Genomic DNA, 19648 nt, shown 5'->3' with positions numbered 1-19648 from the left:
TAAAAACTTTGTCAGGCTTTCGGTCACTTCTCTGCTCAAAACCCTGCAGAGGCTTCCAGTTTCACTTTTGAGCAGAAGCCAGTGTTCCTACAGGCGGCTTCACAATGTGGCCCCACCTGTCGCACTCCCACTTTCTACTGCTCTCCCCCTCATTTACTCCACTCCAACCTCACAGCCCGCCTTTTCCTCAAACGTGCCAGGCACACTCCCACCTCAAGGCCTTTAACTGGCTTTGGCCTCTTGATAGGAAGACTGTTTCCTTGGATGACTAAATGGCTGTCTTCCCAGTTCTTACAGATCTTCGGCGAGGTAGTCAAAGACCTCCTTCCCTGACCATTCTAAAATAGCAGCCCTTGGGGCCGGCCCCATGGCGCAGTGGTTAGGTGTGCACGTTCTGCTGCTCAGCGGCCCAGAGTTCGCCGGTTCGGATCCTGGGTGTGGACATGGCACCACTTGACAAGCCATGCTGTGGTAGGCGTCCCACATATAATGTAGAGGAAGATGGGCATGGATGTCAGCTCAAGGCCAGTTTTCCTCAGCAAAAAGGAGGATTGGCAGTAGTTAGCTCAGGGCTAATCTTCCTCAAAAAATAAAATAAAATAGCAGCCTTCCACATGCCCAGATCTCCCAATCTCCTTACCCCGCTTGATTTTTCTCCGTGGTGCGTATCATCATCTGCCCACCTGTATTTGCTTATGTATTCGATGTCTGCTAGAAGGTAGGCTCCATAAGAGCAGGGGTTTTTGTCTGTTTTGTTCACAGCTGCTATGTCCCAGCATCTACAACAGGGCGAAGGAGTCCGGAGTGAAAGCTCAGTAAAAACAAAGTGGAATGAAGGAAGCAAGGGCTGCCTCGGGGAGGGAGATACAGTCATGTGACCGTATAATTTATATATTAGCCAGATACGGTGCTCTTGAGAGTGAGAGGGGTGTTGTTATCGATTACAGGGGGTGACAGGACTGCCCTGGGCAACGTGGGAGTTCTGGTCAATCTAGAGATAGGTTGACTTGGGAGGAGGGTTTTTTAGGATGAAGAGAGATGTTTATAAGGGGAGGGAGAAAGAACCAACCAAGAAGATAGCTTTATGATTATGGTGCAACCAAATGCCTCACTTTACCCTGTGCAGAAAATCCAGTTTTCACAAAGCATTTTGAGACACCAGGAAGGAAAGTGATTTGTAGTCAGAAACCGTGAATTCCAGTCCTGCCAATGAAACTTCACCTTCCGGAGCCTCGGTGTGGAGCCACCACATAAGAGTCAGTACTGAACACTGAAGTATTTCCCAAGGTCTACGGACCATCCACAAGAAAATCAAGATTCCTGGATCCCGCCATCAGACTGCCTCATCCAAACGCAGGGGATGAGCCTCAGAATGAGCATTTAAATCTGTAAAATAGAGATGCTCATAGTACCTACTTCCTGAAGTTCTTGTGAGGATTAAGTGAGACTGCGATAATACCTGACATTTTGTTAGTGCTCAATAAATGTTGGCTGTTATTATTACAGGAATATTGTCAGGAGCAACTGAGATAATAGCTGTGAAAATGGTAAACAAAGTGATGGCCATGAGAATGTGACTTGCAGACCTCTCACTACAGGGAACATAACTGACCCCAGATTCTTTGCTCTGAGATCTACCACCATGTTTGCCCTGAGGTCATGCTTCCCAAGTACCCCCAAGCCAATGAGTGAGCTTGGCAGAGATTCTAAAGTAGTTTGTTCCTGGGAGACATGGGACCCCACTGACAGCTGACTTTGGCTCAAGGACTCCCCTGGTGGCCTTGCCAAACTTGCCTTACACCGCCTGGTAGTCTAGGATGCTTCCACCCGATATTCCTTCACTCAGGCACTGTCATGGCTCCCCCAGCTCTCTCCCTGCGTTCTCTCACAGATGTTCCCCTAATAAAATCCTCACACGTTTTATCCTATTCGGGGTCTACTGTTTGGAGGACCAAGACTAACATAAGAAGCATCATTAAAAAGTAAGGAGGTGGGGGCTGGCCACATGGCTGAGTGGTTAAGTTCGCATGCTCCGCCTTTGGCGGCCTGGGGTTTCGCTGGTTCAGATCGTGGGCACAGACATGGCACCACTCATCAGGCCATGTTGAGGTGGTGTCCCACATGCCACAACTAGAAGGACCCACAACTAAAAATATACAACTATGTACTGGGAGGATTGGGGGAGAAAAAGCAGGGGGGTGGGGGGGGGAAGATTGGCAACAGTTGTTAGCTCAGATGCCAATCTTGAAAAAAAAAAAGGTAAGGAGGTGAGGAAGGATTCTGGAAAGATAGCTGAGTAGTAAGAACCAGTAATCTCTTCCCCAACTCAGACAAGTACACTGGCAGAATAGATCTGATGTAACTATGTTGGAACTCTGGAGTCTGTTGAAGGCTTGCAACATCTAGTGAAGTCTTATATGGTAAACTGAGGTTGATTTTGGGAATTCAGCTCCTAGCTCAGCAACAGCTACTTATCCCCTCATTCAGCCCTGTGGCAAGCAGTTGTGCACATGTTCCTGGAGCAGCTTGCACATGGCTTGCAGGAGCCAGAGTGGGCAACAAGGACCCTGTCTTCTGAATATCAGGGATCTGTGTTCTGGTTGTTGATTGCTGCTTCTGATCAAGGAGGTACAGACAGAGGCAGCAGCCGTTCTTGCACCTACCCTGCATTGTTACAAGCCCCTCCTCCCCAGCTGAAGTGACTTCCAGGGGAAATAAGGCACTGGTGCCTCCCCCACTCTCACTCATTATAGTCTTTTGCCCCCTCTTGAGAGCCAGACATTAAAGACTAGGGGACAGTCAAAAGGAGCTACAGATATGAGGGAAATTAGAAAGTCACTCCACATGCCCAGGGAAGGCACAGGCTCAGAAAAGACCTTAATTTTACAACTCAGCCTGACCCTTGGCATAGAGACAGCCTCGAACAATAAAAACAAAAACCAACAGCAAACCTTGGGCAAGAGAGATAATCTGATTTCCAGAGTTACCATATTACTAGATTGAAATGTCCAGTTTTTAACCACAGCAAAAAAAAATCACAAAGCATATAAAGAAAAAGGGAAATATGGCCCATTCAAAGGAAAGAAAAGAAACCAACAGAAACCGTCCCTGAGAAAGACCTGATGGTTCTTCTACTAGACAAAAATTTTAAAACAACTGCCTTCAAGATGCTCATAGAACTAAAGGAAGATGTGGAGAAAGTCAAGAAAATGATCTATGAACAAAATGGAAATATCAATAAAGAGAGAAAACCTAAAAAGAAACCAAAAGGAAATTCTACAGTTGAAAAGTATAATAGTTGAAATGTAAAGTTCACTAGAAGGATTCAAAGGCAGAAGAAATAATCTGTGAACTTGAAGATAAGACTATTGAAATTGTTGAGTCTGAAGAAAGAAAAAGGATTGAAGAAAAGTGAACAGAGCCTAAGGGCTATGTGGGACACCAGCAAGCAGACCAACACACGCATTGTGGGAGTGCCAGAAGGAGAAGAGAGAGAGAAGGGGGCAGAGAGAATATTTGAAGAAATAATGTGATGGCTGAAAACTTGATGGAAGACATAACCATACAAGAAGCTCAACAAACTCCAAGTAGGATGAACTAAAAAAGACCCAGACCAAGACACATTATACTCAAACTGTCGAAAGCCAAACACAGAGAATCTTGAAATCAGCAAGAAAGAAGCAATTCATCACATACAAAAGATCCTCAATAAGATTACCAGAAGATTTCTCATCAGAAACTTTGGAAGCCAGAAGGCAATGGGCTGGTGTATTTAAAGTGTTAAAAGAAAAAACTGTCAACCAAGAATCCTATATGTGAAAAATCACAAAAGATAAATTCTTTATGATTCCACTTATATGAGGTACTTAGATTAGGCAAAATCATAGAGACAGAAAAGAGAATGGTGGTAATAGGGAGTTAATGTTTAGTGGGTATAGAGTTTCAGTTTTGCAAGATGGAAAGAGTTCTGTAGATGGATAATGCTGATGGTTGTGCCTATGAACGTACTTAACACCACTGAACTGTACACTTTAAAATGGTTATGATGGTAAATGTTATGTGTATTTGCTGCAATAAAAAAGTTGAAACAAATGATGGGAAAGATGTAGGGAAGAGTAGGCTGGAAACAGAAAACAGATTTTTGGGTCTTGCAGTCATTGTCAGATTTTGTAGAAAGAGAAGTTAAATGACCTAACCAAGGAAGAAAAACTAGTGGAAACAACCAATATTTAAAGGCCATTTTATGAGGCTTTATTATTTGTATGTTATCTTTCTTTCCCATTTCTGTAAAAATGACATAAGGCAAGAGTCATGTGCTCATTATATAATTTTTGGAATGCATATTTAAGTTAAAAACTAATAAAATTTTTGAAAATGAGGTGATACAATTTTAAGCCAACTCTGTGGTAAGTATTTTGATATCTAATAATTTTGTTGATTTGGATTGTCATTAACAATCACTTTCACAGAAGAGGAAGTAAGAAACAAAAATGCTCTACTTCAGTAATAATTTTAAAATGTACTCTAGAATTAGATGATGGCATTTTGAAGAGATGCTTCTTGACATCCACTTCTGGTAATGTCAGACCAACTCTTCTGCTGAAGACAGTTAAGAACAATAGAGAAGACATTTTTTAAAATCTTTCTAAAAGCAACAAACTACTGAGAGGTTTCCACACTAGGTCCAGGAGAGGATGCTAATGTAGAAAAGTGAATCTGATGCTCTAGGCTACTTTTCCCCTGGATACATCTGTTCATCGGGAACAGGCAGCTGAGAGTCTGGGGGCGGATCTGGAAGTGTGTTTGCTGATCTGGAAGGGGCAGGCATACAGTGCTAGAGGGAAAAATTTTGAGTCCAGCCCCACCAGGTGTGGGAATCCTTGTGAACTACCCTGTGCTTTGAGTTGGGAACTTTGAATAGTTGTACCATAGTAGTTAACTAAACCAACCCTCACGTGGATTGCAACCTGACGTGGAGTCATATGAGGACCCAGAAATCTCAAGCCCTGAACTTGGATGAAGGTGATCCAGAATTGCTAGTGCCCCCAGGCACCAAGCTAAAGCAAATAAAATATTATCTGAGGAAAATAATATAATCCTAGGCTTTAGATTGTTTCTACAAATATCCTACAAATGCCAAATCAAGCATGTATTCAAAGATAACTAGGCCTACAAAGAGACAAGACACCATGAATGAGGACCACAAAAATGAGACAATAGAAAAAGACCAATGGGAACCCCAGACACCGAAAACAGCAGACACAGAGTGTAAAGCAACTATGTTTACTATGTTCGTGGAGATAAAGGGAGAAACTTGACAATTTTAGAAAGTGTTATAGGCTGAATTGTGTCCCTCTCCCACCAAATTCATATATTGAAGTTCTAACCCCCAATACCTCAGATTGTGACTGTATTTAGACACAGAGTCTTTAAAGAGGTAAGTAAGGTTAAATGAGGTTATTGACATGGGCCGTAATCCAATATGACTGGTCCTTATAAGAAGAGGAGATTAGGACATGGACACACACATGAGGAAGGATCATGTAGAGACACCAAAAGAAGACAGCCTTCTACAGTCTAAGGAGAGAGGCTTCAGAATGAAACCAACTCTGCAGGCACCTAGATCTTGGACTTCCAGCCTCCAGGACTGTGAGGAAATACATTTCTGTTGTTTAAGCCAGCCGATCTGTGATATTTTATTATGGCAGTTAACTAAGGGGCTGGCCCCCATGGCAGAGTGGTTAAGTTTGCATGCTCCGCTTTGGCAGCCTGTAATTTGCTGATTCGGATCCTAGGTGTGGACCCACACACTGCTCATCAAGCCATGCTGTGGCAGCATCCCACATAGGAGAAATAGAATGACTTACATCTGGGATATACAACTATGTACTGGGGCCTTGGGGGAAAAAGATTAGTTAACTGAGAGATAGTTGAAAGGAAACCATTTGTAATGAAGTAGAGAGAATGAAAAATATGGGGGCCAGCCCAGTGGCGCAGTGGTTGAATTTGTGCTCTGCTTTGGCAGCCTGGAATTTGCTGGTTTGGATCCCAGGTGGGGACCTACACACCACACTCATCAAGCCATGCTTAGGTGGCGTCCCACAGATGTTAGCTCAGGGGCAATCTTCCTCACCAAAAATAAATAAATAAAGAAGAGGGGCCGGCCTGGTGGCATAATGGTTAAGTTCACATGCTCCGCTTTGGTGGCCCAGGGTTTGCAGATCCTGGGTGCAGACTCATCAAGCCATGTTGTGGTGGCATCCCACATAAAATAGAGGAAGATGGGCACAGATGTTTAGCTCAGCATCACTCTTCCTCAAGCAAAAAGAGGAAGACTGGCAACAGATGTTAGCTCAGGGCCCATCTTCCTGACCAAAAGGAAAAAAAGAATAAAAAATTTGGAAAATAGAGAAGAAAAGCTAAGAGAGAGAAAATATTGTAGGAAAACCAACCAGACTAGAATTGGAACGACAGAAGAAAGGAAAAATGAGAGAATTGAAGAGATAATGGCTGAGACTTATTTGGAAATGATGGGGGGACCCCAAAAGAAAGAGTCAAGAAGCGCAAAAAGGTTAAATAAAAAGAAATCCACTCTAAACACATCAATAATGGTACCACATTTTAAAAGAAGACAAAAGAGGAACTATTACAAGGAGCCAGAAAAAAAAAAGATTACTTTCAAAGGAGTGACATTTAAGCTACTGTTTGATTTCTCAACAGAAACAATGGGTAGCAGAAAACAGTGGAATGCTGTCTGCAGTGATCTGAAAGAAAATAAATGCCAACGTAGGATTCTATACACAGTAGGATACGAAGGTGAAAAAAGACATTGTGAGACAAGAATGGAGAGCATGCACAAGCAGACTTGCACTCACAAGCAGAAGGAAATGATCCCATTTGGAACCTTAGGAGATACAAAAGGAATGAAAAGGAAAGAAAGAGTTAAGTCCCAAACAAACGTTGCCTACCTCTGAGATGGGGTGGAAGCAAAAGCTGCCTGTCTTTAGGGAAAGTAGGAAACCCACTCAGGACTAGGATCCTGCACTGAAACAAAACTAAAGTCGGCTGCCTGGTGGGAGGGTAGGAAACTTACTCCCATCTGAGACCCTTCCCATGACAACGCAGAGCTCAGATGCTGTGTGGGGAGGAGAAAGCCCGGCCCCTCAGGCTGAGGCGCACAGGATCTGCCTAGACTAAGGAGGGAGCAGGGCAACCAAGAAAACTCCCCTGCTGCCAACATGAGCCTTGCATCCTAAAATAAACAAGGCGAGCTACTGCTGGGGAGGGGCAAGAGCATGGCGAGAGAGTCCCTCTGGGGGGCACGCCTGCAGGGAGTGTTGAAGTTGAGACTCAGGAACCCTAAGAACTTTGGATTCCAGGTCTCAAACTAAGCAGAAGGCGGCAGCAGCCTGCCATCATCAGCAACGAGGAATTGCCTAGATGTGCCTCCCAAATGACGACAGAGCAGAGGAAAGAATTCATGGGGGCCCATCCCCGTGGCCAAGGGGTTAAGTTCACGTACTCCCTTTGGTGGCCCATGGTTTCACCGGTTCAGATCCTGGGCACAGACATGGCACCACTCATCAAGCCATGCTGAGGCGGCATCCCAAATGCCACAACTAGAAGGACCCACAACTAAAACTACACAACCAGGTGCCGAGGGGCTTTGGGGAGAAAAAGGAAAAATAAAATCTTAAAAAAAAAAAAAAAAGAATTCATGAACCAGATAATAGGTCAGTAGAAATTATCCAATCTGAAACACAGAGAAAGACATGGGAGAAAATAAAACAGAATATTTAAGAGCTGTGATACAATATCAAGCACGCCATTGACATAGCAGAGGAAGACAGGGAAAATGAGGCAGAAAAAATATTTGAAAAAGTAATGGCTGAAAATTTTCCAAAATCAATGAAAGATAACAAATTGCAGATCCAGAAAACCTCAAGCAGAATGAACACGAAGGAAAAACATACCCTGGGGCCAGCCCCATGGCCGAGTGGTTAAGTTCATGCGCTCTGCTTCCGTGGCCTAGGATATTGCTGGTTCGGATCCTGTGCACGGACACAGCACCGCTCATCAGGCCATGCTGAGGTGGCGTCCCACATGCCACAATTAGAAGGACCCACAACTGAAATATACAACTATGTACTGGGGGGATTTGGGGAGAAAAAGCAAAAAAGAAAAGAAAAGAAAAGAAAAGAAAAGAAAAGAAAAGAAAAAACATGCCCAGGCACTTCATAGTCAAACTTCTGAAAACCAAAGATGCAGAAAATCTGGAAAGCAGCCAGAAAGAAAAACAGAGGAACAAAAATAAGAATTATAGCAGACTTTTCCTTTAAAAACTATATAAGGTAGAAGACACTAGGATGACACCTATAAATACTAAAGGAGTGAGGAGTTAACCCAGAATTCTACACTCAGCGAAAACACCTTTCAAAAATGAAGGTGGGGTCCAGCCCTGTGGCCTAGTGGTTAAGGTTGGCACGTTCCGCTTCAGCAGCCCGGGTTCGGTTCCCAGGCACAGACATACACCACTTGTTGGTGGCCATGCTGTGGCAGCGGCTCACATACAAAATGGAAGAAGATTAGCAACAGATGTTAGCTCAGGGCGAATCTTCCTCACCAAAAAAAAAAAAGGGTGAAATAAAGATTTTTTGTTTTCACCATGGGCGAGCCCAAAGCTTTCCTTTCCACTGCCATCTTGGGAGGTGTCAACGTTTGCTGGACTTTTAAGTGCCCTCTGGGAAGAGCAGCTTCTCAGTATTCCAACTTTCCCTTAGACCTTTCAATCTTGAAATAATTTCAAACTTTAGAGAAAAGTTGCAAGAACAGTTCCGAGAACTCCTGCATGCCTTTCCCTTAGATTGCCCAACTGATATTCTACTACAAATATTTGCCTTGTAACTCTTTCTTCGTGTGTATCTGTGTGTATTTTTTTCTGATGGCTCATCATCCTTTTAGTACTTCAGTGTGTATTTTTTTTTTCTGCTTTTTCTCCCCAAATCCCCCTGGCACGTAGTTGTATATTTTAGTTTGTGGGTCCTTCTAGTTGTGGCATGTGGGACGCCGCCTCAATGTTGCCTGATGAGCAGTGCCATGTCCGCGCCCAGGATCAGAACCAGTGAAACCCCAGGCCACCGAAGAAGAACACGTGAACTTAACCACTCAGCCATGGGGCCGGCCCCCAGTGTGTATTTCCTAAAATGCAAGGACACTGTCCCACAAACCCATAAAACCACTATCTGAAACTATCAAGCTCAGGAAATTAACCCTGATATAGTACTGTCATCTCAACCACAAACACTGTTCAAATTTCACTAGTTGTCCCAAGAATGTCATTTATAGGACCAGAATACAATCCAGGATCGATCGTTGCGTTTAGTTATAATATCTCTTCAACCTCCTCAATCTGGGACAGCTCCTCAGTCTTTGCTCGACTTTCATAACTTGGATGCTTTTGAAGAGTACAGGCAGTTATTTTGTAGAATAACCTCAATTTGGATTTTTCTATCGTCATCAGTGATTCAATTTCTGCACCTTCAGCAAGAATATCATATAAACGATGCTGTGTTCTTCTCAGGGCATGATATCAAGGGATGCACAATTCTGACTTGTCCCTTTACTGGAGGTGTTCACTCTTATCACTTGATTAAGATACGGGTGCTATGTTTCACCACTGTAAATTTAAGTGTTTTGTGCTTATCAGTTAATAAATTATTCATATTAGCTGGCATTTTACTGTAAAGTAGAGCTTTTTCTTCTTCCCTGCTCATTTATTTGATTATTCATATCGGTATGGACTAATGGATTCTTATTTTTATTCACTGAGTTAAAATCCATTACTATCATTATTTATTTTGATGCCAAAATTGTCCCAGATAATGCCAGTGGGCACCCCTTTATTCTGGCTTCTGTATCCTTTAGACATGTCTCCATCATTCCTTGAGCACTTTCTTACTTTCTGGAACATGAAGGTGCTCCGAGCTTATTTTGTACTTTCCTTACCCCAGCCATCAAATCAGCCATTTCTCCATGGAGCCCTGGTAGCTTCTAGTGGAAAATGGTATTCAGAAATCAAGATAAGGACTTGCTACTCGGGTGTCATTGCTTCAAGGCCTCTCTAGGACATAGAGCTCATAGATATACGTATGTATATATCACACGTACACACACACATCTATTTCAATATTTATCTACATATATTAAAAGCCATGTGTTCATCCAGATACCACCAACTCCAATCCAACACCACAGGATTTGTCCTAATCTTTCCCCTGTCCATCTTTGTCAATCTGTTCTCTGGCAGTGAGAAGCCTGACTCCCATTATCTCTGGTATATTCACTTATTTGTTCAATCTCCTTCTATGGAACCAGTCCTCAACCCTGCCAGCCAAGGCCTCCTCAGCTTCGTGGTGACCTCGTGGGCCACTGTGCAGCCCAGAGGGGGAAGGCCAGCTTCTCAGGTCTGACGTGGTGATTCCACAGCACAGCGTCAGCGCCGCAATGCTTTGAAGAGTGTTTTACACTTTTCCTAACACCGTCAGTGTTTTCAACAGGAGGGTTGTCCAGAATAAAACTGCCTGCAGTATTCTCATAAACTGAATCAAATACTCTTTTTCTGTGCTCTCTGAGGAGAGAAAGTTGGGAAGCACAGCTTTGGGTGTTGTCCGTTTTTCATTTCCAGTTTCGCCTCGATCAGGTTTGCCTGTGCCTCCCCGTAGACTTGCCAGCTCTGGACGAAATCATAAATTGACCCACTCTCAAAATACCTAATATTCAAATGATGGAGGACACCGAGGTAAGTGAAATTCTCATCTAGAAGAGGAGAAGCACCACACGGCCTCCACCAGCCGACACCAGCGCGCCTCCACCCTCAGTCTGCGCGCCAATTGCCCGGGGAAACACCTCCTCGTGTCACTCGGCCTGGGGGCCTGAGACTCTGTTTCTAACAAGTTTCCAGTGATGGGATGCCGCCGTAGGAGGATGGTGCTTGGAGCAGCAAGAGTCTCTCGAATGTTCATCACCCTCACTCCTGTGGTCGGCGGGGGTATATTAAATGATACAACCGTCAAAGCTTAGATGGATTTTTAGCCCTTTTTTTTTCATTTGCAAACATACACACAAACAGAGTAGAGTGACCCCGAAGTACCACTGGCATTTATCAGTCTTATAACTTCCTCTGCCCTTGACCTCTGTGTTGCTAGAGTATTTTAAAGCAAATCCAGCCATTATATCATTTCACTGTGCTCCTCTACCAGACGAGGATTAAAAAAAGAAAAGACCAGTGTCATTACCACATGCAATTAGCAATGCATACAACACAAAATTAACACTAACTCATTGCCATCGTCTGACATGCATCCATATCCCTGTTCTCAGACGCGTGGTTTTCCAGCGTCTTCCCAGGCAGCAGGTGAGTCCTGGTCAGCTACGCCAGTGCCCGGGTCCCTCCCTTTCGCTGAACACCTTCTCTGGCCATGTTCCCTGGGTCTGCGGCTTTCTTTAGGGGTTGAGCACACAGGGATATTCCTCCTAAAACCGTGTTCCATGCCCTGCCAATTTCAGTCTGAGAGCTCTGCTAATAATAGCAAAAGCTTTAGGATCATGCCCTTTGAGTGTGAGCCCCACTTCCTGGGTCTCCTCCCAATCCTTTAGCCTTGGGGCTGGGACAGTAAACAGGAGCCCAGTCAGGAGGCCAGGAAAGTCGGCTCTGCCACCGGCTGGCAGTCCAGGCAAACCTGACGTGGATACTGGAGAGAGGTTGCTTTAGGAGAGGCCTGGGGGACTAGGCTTCACAAACTCCTCTAACTTCTCCCAGACATCTCCTTCCCATTGCCAGGATCCCGCTGCGTCGTTTACCAGTGTCTTCATCAGGTTGTATGTGCTTATCTGACTGCCCTCTCGACTCCCCAGCCATCCCTGCTTCCCTTCACAAGGATCAGACTGAAGCTTGTTCCCGCCCTGCCGTCAGGCCCGCCCGCTGGCGTGGAGCTCGCCTCTCCCGCAGCCTGTCCCTGAAACCAAGAAGCCACCGGCACCAACATCTTCCCATCAAGACCCAAGCCTATGGAGGACCCTGAGCCTCAAGAGACAACACACGGTTTCCAGGCCAACTGCCTCATGACCAGAGAGAGCATTGCCAAGTCCCCAGCCTGGGACAGGGAGCCTCTGGGCCCCACATCCCACCCTGCTCAGCGGCACCTGTGCCAGGAACCCTCACTCAGTTCCCAGGTTCCAAATTCAGTGTCAGTCATGGCTCTTTTGGCTGCGTGCGACAGAAATCAAACTCAGAATTGCTTCAGCGGCATGGGATCTGTTTATTGGGAGGATGTGGGAATCTCTCAGAACAGCCTGGTCTCAGGAAGGGCACAAGGAGACAGGCCTTTCCTCTCCTCGCCTCTTCTTGGAGACGCCTTTCTCCCCTGAGACCCTCACAGCCCTGAGCTTTAGGCCCCACAGAAGTGCCCTCAGTGCTGACCACACCTCGCTGCCCTTGGGGGCTGCCTGGACCCAGATACCCAGGTCCACCCCAGGCCAATTAAGCTGGGATGTCCAGGGAGGGAGGCTGGGCCTCAGCTCTCCAAGTGACTCAGACACCCACCCAGGGCTGAGAACCGCTGCGTTATAGCTCGGGCACCCCAAGCGACTCTTTTGTAGTTCTCATTCATCATTTGAGGGGCAGGACTCTGGTGAACCCATTTAGGGTCAGGTGCCCACCTCCTCTGGCCAGAGGCTGGATGGGCTGCATGAAATGGCTGCTCCTGAGGCGCCCCCGTGGACGCGCTGCAGCTGGCAGGCCCAGGTCACTGTGCGGACAATCCCACAGCAGCTCCACTGATCGCTTCTCTCCTCCCGTCCCCAACCTTGGTCGGAGCATGGGCGACAGTCATCTTGCCTTACTTCACCTCTCAGAGTCGAGCTCCAGGGAGAAGGTTGAGCTGTGTCCTTGGGATTTGGTGACTTGGTGGGAGATGTGATCACGAGACAGGTGGTGGAGGAAGCCAGAACAGAGCTGGCTGAGGCGGCCATGGGGAAGTCAAGGGGTGGTTATAAATAGCTCTTTCCAGATGGAAGCAAGAGGGGGCAGTGGCCAGAGAGAGACTCAGGGTCCAGGGAGGAGAGGTGGGGTGGGAGAGGCCTGAGCATGAGGGGCAGGGCTGATCCGGTTAAGTTCCCTACATTCCTCTGAGGGCATCTCCAGCTTCTAAACTAAGGGGGTGGTACCCATACTTCAGGACCAAAAGCCCTTGCAGCTCTGACTGCACCTCTGGGTGAGGATGGAGCTCCAGCAACAGTCTCAGGCAGCCTCAGGCCGCCCCCTCCCTCCTTTGGTTCCAGGGCAGGGATGCAGCAGGACCTCAGCAGACTGGACAGCAAGAAGAGGGGTGGGAGAAAGGGGCAGCATTGCTGTGGGAGCAGAGCTGGGGGCTTCCAACCTTGCTCAGGATAATCCCAAAGCCTGAAAGGCCCTAACGTCCTTCCCCTGGTGTCTCTCCACTTGGCGAGCTCCTCCAGTGTCCCCTCACGCTGGCTCTGATCCCCAGCACCTGGCTGCAGGGCCTCCCAGGGAGGCAGAGTAACAGGGGCGGGCTGTGTCTCTGTTCAGACAGGGCCAGTCCTCAGGTGGGGTCTCCCTTCAAGGAGAGCCTGGTGTCAGGCCCAAAGCCAGGCTGGGCAGGGGGCAGGGGCCCTGAATTCTTTCCTGATCAGCCTTGGGTATTCTGTGTATCCCACCCTGGACCTCTGTCACCCAAGCTTTATGCCCAAGGACCCCAGGGACCAGTGCTGACCTCTCTGAGCCAGCCCCCAACCTAGCCATGCTGGGGACAGACCAAATGACACCACACTTGGGGCTGGATGTTCACTTCTCTTTTGAAAAAATACCAAACACATAGTCTAGGTGAGCAGGGGGACAGAGCCAGGCTGGGGACCTGGACATTACACACCCAGGGGGCCCTTGACGGAGGCGGACAATTTAACAACTGGTCTGAAAGTCAAAAGAGAGAGAGCTGGTTAGTTGAGGGAGCCACAGTGTGGGGAGGCAAGGGCTGTGGGGTTCAGGCCCAGACACAGGGACTGGCCAGCATGGTCAGACCTGGGCCCTCACAGCAGCCCTGCCTGGGGCCTGTTCCCGGGGGCAGGGGTGACATGGTCTGGCCCAGCCATCTGTGTGGGTGTCCACACAGCACTAGGCATACTGGAAGAGCCCGAGAGCTGGACTCAGAGAAAACGGGGCCAAGCCTCTTGGTCTCTCTGAACCTGTTTCCTTTCTATAACATAGGGACATTCCTCATCCTGGCACTGCCTCCTTTATGGGGTTGCTGTGGGAGCCCGTGGGCCCGGGGTGGGGTGGGGGATGGAGGGCTCTGGCCTCCCCAGGGCACTGGGCACCACAGTCCATCTTTCCTGCTGCGTCCCCAGGGCCCAGCACAGAGTAGACACTCCTGGAACCCCCTGGTGAGTGACTAGGCGGCTGGGGAGAGGGCCGGCACCCGGGCTGGTGTGTGGACAGGCCCGCGCCTGTACCTGGAGTTGTCCTGCCCCTGTGGGCGGGATGCTGCATCCGGCCTCTCTCTGAGTGTCTGGGTCTGGGTCTCAGAGTGCAGGTTGGGTGCCTGTGTTGGGGACAAGGTGCTCAGAGCCCTAGACGGAGCTTGGGAGACACTCTGTGCCCTACTGGCCCTGCCCAGAGTTCTGCAGGGCTGGTGGAGTGCTGGGCGGGAGGCCGCTGGGCACGGGCAGGGGCTCAGACGTACTCTCGGGCCGCAGCTGAGGGGCCGGGCCGGTAGGGCTGCGGGCTGTTGTTGGATCTCTCGGGCTCCGGGCACGTGCAGCAGAGGAAGGAGCCCCCCAGCATGGCCAGGCCGGCAGAGGCCCAGCCCACAAACAGGGCTGGGCCAAACTCATACCTGCAAGGGGTTGGGAGGATGCCATCAGGTGTGGCTGCCACCAGGCCGCGCTTCAGCCCTCCCCAGGGGCTCCAGAGCCTCGGCCCGGCAGGGGACGGGCAGGGGGTGGGGTGCTAGGATGGGGGCCTCCCCAGCCTCCTCAGTCTCTCCGGATAAGTTGGGGTGAATGCCCATCCTTCCTCCTGCCCCCACCCCAGTGTATCAACACCACGCAGGGTGACCCAGGCCCAAGGTGGGCCTGTTCCTGCCAGTAGAGGGAGTATCCACCAGGTCTTGTGGAGGAGGAGCAGGGCAGTCCCGCCATCTCTTTCTCTCAGTCACCGTCTGGCCCACAGAACTCCCAGCCGGGGCTCTGGCTGCCTCCCTGGGCTCTCCACTTACAGGCCCCACTGGGCAGCCCAGCACCTTTTGCAGTGCCCCGGGCCTCCCCACCTCTGTGCCTTTGCATGAGGCATGCCCTCCTGGAAATGCCCCCTTCTGCGCTTCCTGTGCTCCGTTGCCTTCAGGGCCCAGATCAGATGCCACCTCCTCGTGGGGGCTTTCCCTGTGCCCTCTGTGTGGCCCGCCTTGCTCTCACTTACTGGGTGGCCCTTCAGTCCCTTACTTGTTCGGCTCCCTGGGGAGCGCCTGAGGGCAGACAGCACCAGATTCATCCATGTCCCCAGGCGCCAGCACAGGGCCTGCAACCCAGGCAGCTTTGGGGAGCCCAGAAGGGACGTGTGCCGGCCTGCCATCTCTGTGCTGAGCCACCTCTCGCTTGGCAGGTCTGCATAGCTAGAGCTGCCAGCTCCAGGGAACGAGCCTCATGCCTGAGGTCTCCTTTTCCTCCCCACTCCACACCTCTGCCTCCTCCAGGGAGCCCTCCCAACTGTGACAGCCCAGGCATCTTTTCTCATCCTCTCTCCACCCCAGGTCTCAAGGTCTGTCGGGATGTCTGGGCTTGAGACTGTCCCATTCTCTGCTCTGGGCAGAGCTGAGAGGGGAGGGAGGAGCCAGGATGGGCTCAGGAGTTCCAGAGAGCCCCCTATTCAACCCCCACACCCTCGGCCTTACAAGTCCTGACCATTCGAGCTCTTCAATCTCTCTGAAGCTACTCTCCACGGCTGGTCCCCCTGCCCCAGGCCCTCTGCTCAGACCTCTGCAACAGCGCCTTACTGATCCTGCCCCCTCCCCGCCACTCTGCACATCACAGCGGAGGGATTGTCTGCTGCCTTCCCCCCCAGGATAGGGAACAAAACCTTCTTGTGCCACAAGGCCCGCCACCATCTGATCTGCTGTTATCACTTCTCCATCCTCATCCCCCCAATGCCCCACCCAAAGTAACTGCTCCTCCTGCAGGATAACAGCTCGGGTTTGCTGAGCGCTCTCCAGGGCACAGGCACCGTGCCAAATCCCTGAGCTGCACCATCCCACTGAACCGTCAGGATCACACGTGAGCTGGTTCCTCGGGTCCTGACTCCGTGTTACGGGGGGGAACCCAGGTGCAGAAAGATGGAGGAACTTGCCCATCACTCAGCCAGCACTGGCAGAGCCGGGACTTAAACCCAGAGCCAGGGTGCTTAGCTCTCTGCGGGTGCCTGCTGCTCCTGGGGTGTCCTCCACAGGCCTCCTGCCCCTTTGGAGGGCCTGGCCACACCTTGCCTGGCTCCCCCTCCAGAGGGCCGCTCCGTGACAGCACTCGGGCCCTGTCCCTTATTTCACCCTCCAACTGCCCCTCTGGACAAAGGCCAGTGGCCCCAGAGGAGGTGGATTGGGAGGCCCTGCCCGTCCCCTCGCAAGCCATGCCCTGGCACTCACCTGGCATTGACAGGTGTGCTTGGGTTGAAGAACTCCTGGGTCACCAGGGTGGCATACCACGAGACGGCCGTTAAAGTGCAGAGGCCTAAGGACCAAGGAGAGGATGCTCAGCCCTGCTCTGGCCACTCAGGGTGGGGCCACCTGCCATGGCCAAGATGGTGGAGAAGGAGCCAGGGGCACTCACCTGCCAGGAGGAAGAGGGCTCCCCCGGAGATGGCGATGCGGCCCTTGGCGATGGGGTTGCTGTCTCCGACCCGGGTGCACTTCATGCCAATGACGCTAAGGACCATGCCGACGAAGCCCAGGAGCACGGCCACCACCATCAGGGCTCGCGCTGACTGGATGTGACCTGGGCGAGGTGGGGGGGACTGAGCCAGTGGTGGGAGAAGTGGGTGGTGGGAGGAGCCCAGATGGGAGGGGCTGGAGCTGGAGGCTCCTCCTGGGCTGCAGATGTGAGGGGATAGTGAGGACACAAGTGACAACAAGGTGTGAGGACAGGGTGTGGGCTGAGCTTCTCGCTTAACCCCACTGTTCACTCCCCCTTGCTGGCTCTTGCGGGTGGTGTGCGGTGACGGTGATGGGTAGTTTGAGTTCTCTCATCTGCTGCTTTCTGGCCTGGGAAGGTTGGGGGGCGGAGAACAAGGACAGACGGGGGACTCCCTTTTGGGCTGCCCGCCTCCCAAGCACTGGGGGCGGCTCCTCCTGGGGCCTTTCAGATTCAGCAGAAGGAGGAGTTGAAAGTGTCTGAGGCCCAGCTCAGCCCAGGTTGGCCCTCGGGCAGGGACACCTCCCCATGGGCCATTCTGGACTCTGGTTGCCTTCCCCTCTGCCCTTTGAGTCACCCTCAGCAGCCATATGCCTGATGCTCTGTGGGTTCCTGAGTCCCTGAGAGAGGCCAGATGACCTGCTTGGACTGGCGCTGTGGGGGCTGTGCGGCAGCAGCCCGCCTCAGGCCCGTGGGTCAGCTCCGAGCCAGGGAGAGAGCTGCAGTGGGGCCTGCTTACCAGCCAACTTGTCAGGTTCAACTCCACACCCCAGGAGCAGAGGGAGAGGGGCCTGCCTGCTTGAGCACTTGTGCGTGCACATGAGTGTGTGTGCATGTTTGTAGGTGCACCGAGTGTGGGCATACTTGCCTAGGCAGCAGGATGGGCACGTCGCTGCATGCGCACAGCATCTGGGCATACAGGGTACGGGGCAAGCAGAGGGAGGGGTCTTGCCTGAGCCTTTTTGAGCGCCAGGCACGCATCTGGGCCTCCCACAGTCCCATAGAGTCATCGTGCCCCTTTACAGACCAGGACATCAGAACACAGACAGGGGTAGTGGCTCCTTCAAGGTTACAGCAGCAGAGCTGAGATCTGGACCCACGGCTGCCAGGACCTAGAGCCCTTGCCCCCGCTGGGCACCAGGCTGGCCTGGATTTTCAAAAGTGCACAGGGGGCAGGGGGCTGTCGTGTGGAGCCCAGGGCAGATGGCGACGACCGCAGGAAGGCTGGCTCCGGACCGCCCCCTCCCCCACGTCCCGCCCCCGGCCCGGCTGGCACGAGGCCTACCTTCCAGGGCGAGCAGGGAGTCGTAGAGCTTGCACTGCACCTGACCGGTGCTCTGGGAGGCACAGGACATCCAGAGCCCTTCGTAGAGGCCCACGGCCGTGATGATGGCGTCGCCCGCGTAGGAGGACTGCTTCCACTGCGGGAGGGCTGTGCTGGCGATGATGCCCACCCAGCCCCCCAGGGCCAGGAAGTAGCCCAGGAGCTGGAGGCCCGAGTTGGCCATGGCCCAGGGGAGGGGGCCGGGGGTCCCAGGGCTCAGGGCTGGGTCAGGGGCCCTGGGGGGCTGGGGTCATGGCCAGGTGAGAGGAGCAGCTGGCCTGGGGGTGGGGGTGCAGTGGGCGGTCAGAGGCTGAGAAGGAGAGGTGGCGGTGGCGCAGCAGCGGCAGCGGCGAAGGCAGCGGCTCCGGCTCTAGAATGCAGGGGGAGGCCCAGGGGCTGGAAAGGCCAGGGCCCGCCCACAGCGCCGGCTGCCTAAGCCAGGGCAGGGTCCCCAGCAAAGCTCATGCCCAGCCCCCTGGGGGTGGGGGGCGGGGCCACGGCCCAGGTGGGTACCCTGCGCCTGCTCAGCTCCAGGGATAGAGAAGGGAGGGGCTGGGAGGAGTGACCCTGCCTGCCCTCAGGGCCTTTCGGCCCAGGGAAATCCCTTTAGAAACCTGATGAAAGTGCCCTAAAATTCTCCTGCTTCCTACCCCAAGCCCCAGGCCTGAGATGATGGACTTTGCCCTTACTTGGCTGATATGACCCTTCGGGTTTTCTGTCCTCCGACTGTAGGACGCAAAAGAAATTGAGTTCCAGTTTGCAGCAGGTAATACTAGAGTTGGACACCAGGCAGAACTTTTTGGCTAGGGGTCTGAGGCCAGATATAAAGAGACTGGGCTGGGGAGGGGCTGTTGGGGACAGGGGTTCCTGGGTACCCCAGAGGCCGTGTATAGCAAAAACAGAGGAAGCCAGACCAGGGAAATATGCACAGTGGGGTCTGTTTGAGATCTGATTGGGGCAGAAGAGGGACCCCATCAAGGCTGGACAGAGCTGGCGGCCAGCCAGCAAGGAGCCTGGCAGGGAGGTGGGAGACAGCACCGACCTTCTGGCAGCAGCCCGAAGGAAGGCAGACTGCTCAGCCCCGTTAATCCCCTTGCTGGCTGGTTTAGCAGCTCCTGCTGGGGCCTGAGGCACCGGGCCCCGGCCCCCAGTTCCAGAACAGCCTGGCGGGGGAGCTGCGGCTTCTGTGCATTCCTGGGGTTCAGGCTGCCCTTCCAGCACCAACCCCCATCCCAGCTCAGCCCTCTGGAGCAGGGGAATGTTTAACTCTCCTCGACCTCATTAGCAATCTCCTCACGTTCAGTTTGGCCCCATGGGCTCTGCCTGGCGTGGGTGCAGGGGGAATGTCACAAC

General features: G+C 51.4%; 1 protein-coding gene across 1 annotated transcript; it reads right to left on the bottom strand.

Annotated features, from left to right (window-relative positions):
• Window positions 1-12307: 12307 nt before the first annotated feature.
• CLDN19 (claudin 19) lies at window positions 12308-18764 on the bottom strand. Its single transcript, XM_044770571.2, has 5 exons — window positions 18257-18764; window positions 16891-17055; window positions 16707-16791; window positions 14757-14909; window positions 12308-13987 (listed from the first exon to the last, which is right to left on the bottom strand). Exons 1-5 carry the CDS (start codon window positions 18477-18479, stop codon window positions 13939-13941), a joined length of 675 nt encoding a protein of 224 aa, XP_044626506.2. The 5' UTR covers window positions 18480-18764; the 3' UTR covers window positions 12308-13938.
• Window positions 18765-19648: the final 884 nt, after the last annotated feature.

Source organism: Equus asinus, chromosome 5 (genome assembly GCF_041296235.1).
Source record: "Equus asinus isolate D_3611 breed Donkey chromosome 5, EquAss-T2T_v2, whole genome shotgun sequence".
In the NCBI taxonomy this organism is placed as follows: Eukaryota; Metazoa; Chordata; class Mammalia; order Perissodactyla; family Equidae; genus Equus; species Equus asinus.
The sequence above is the reverse complement of the archived record's forward strand: the minus strand, read 5'-3'. Positions and strand labels throughout refer to the sequence as shown.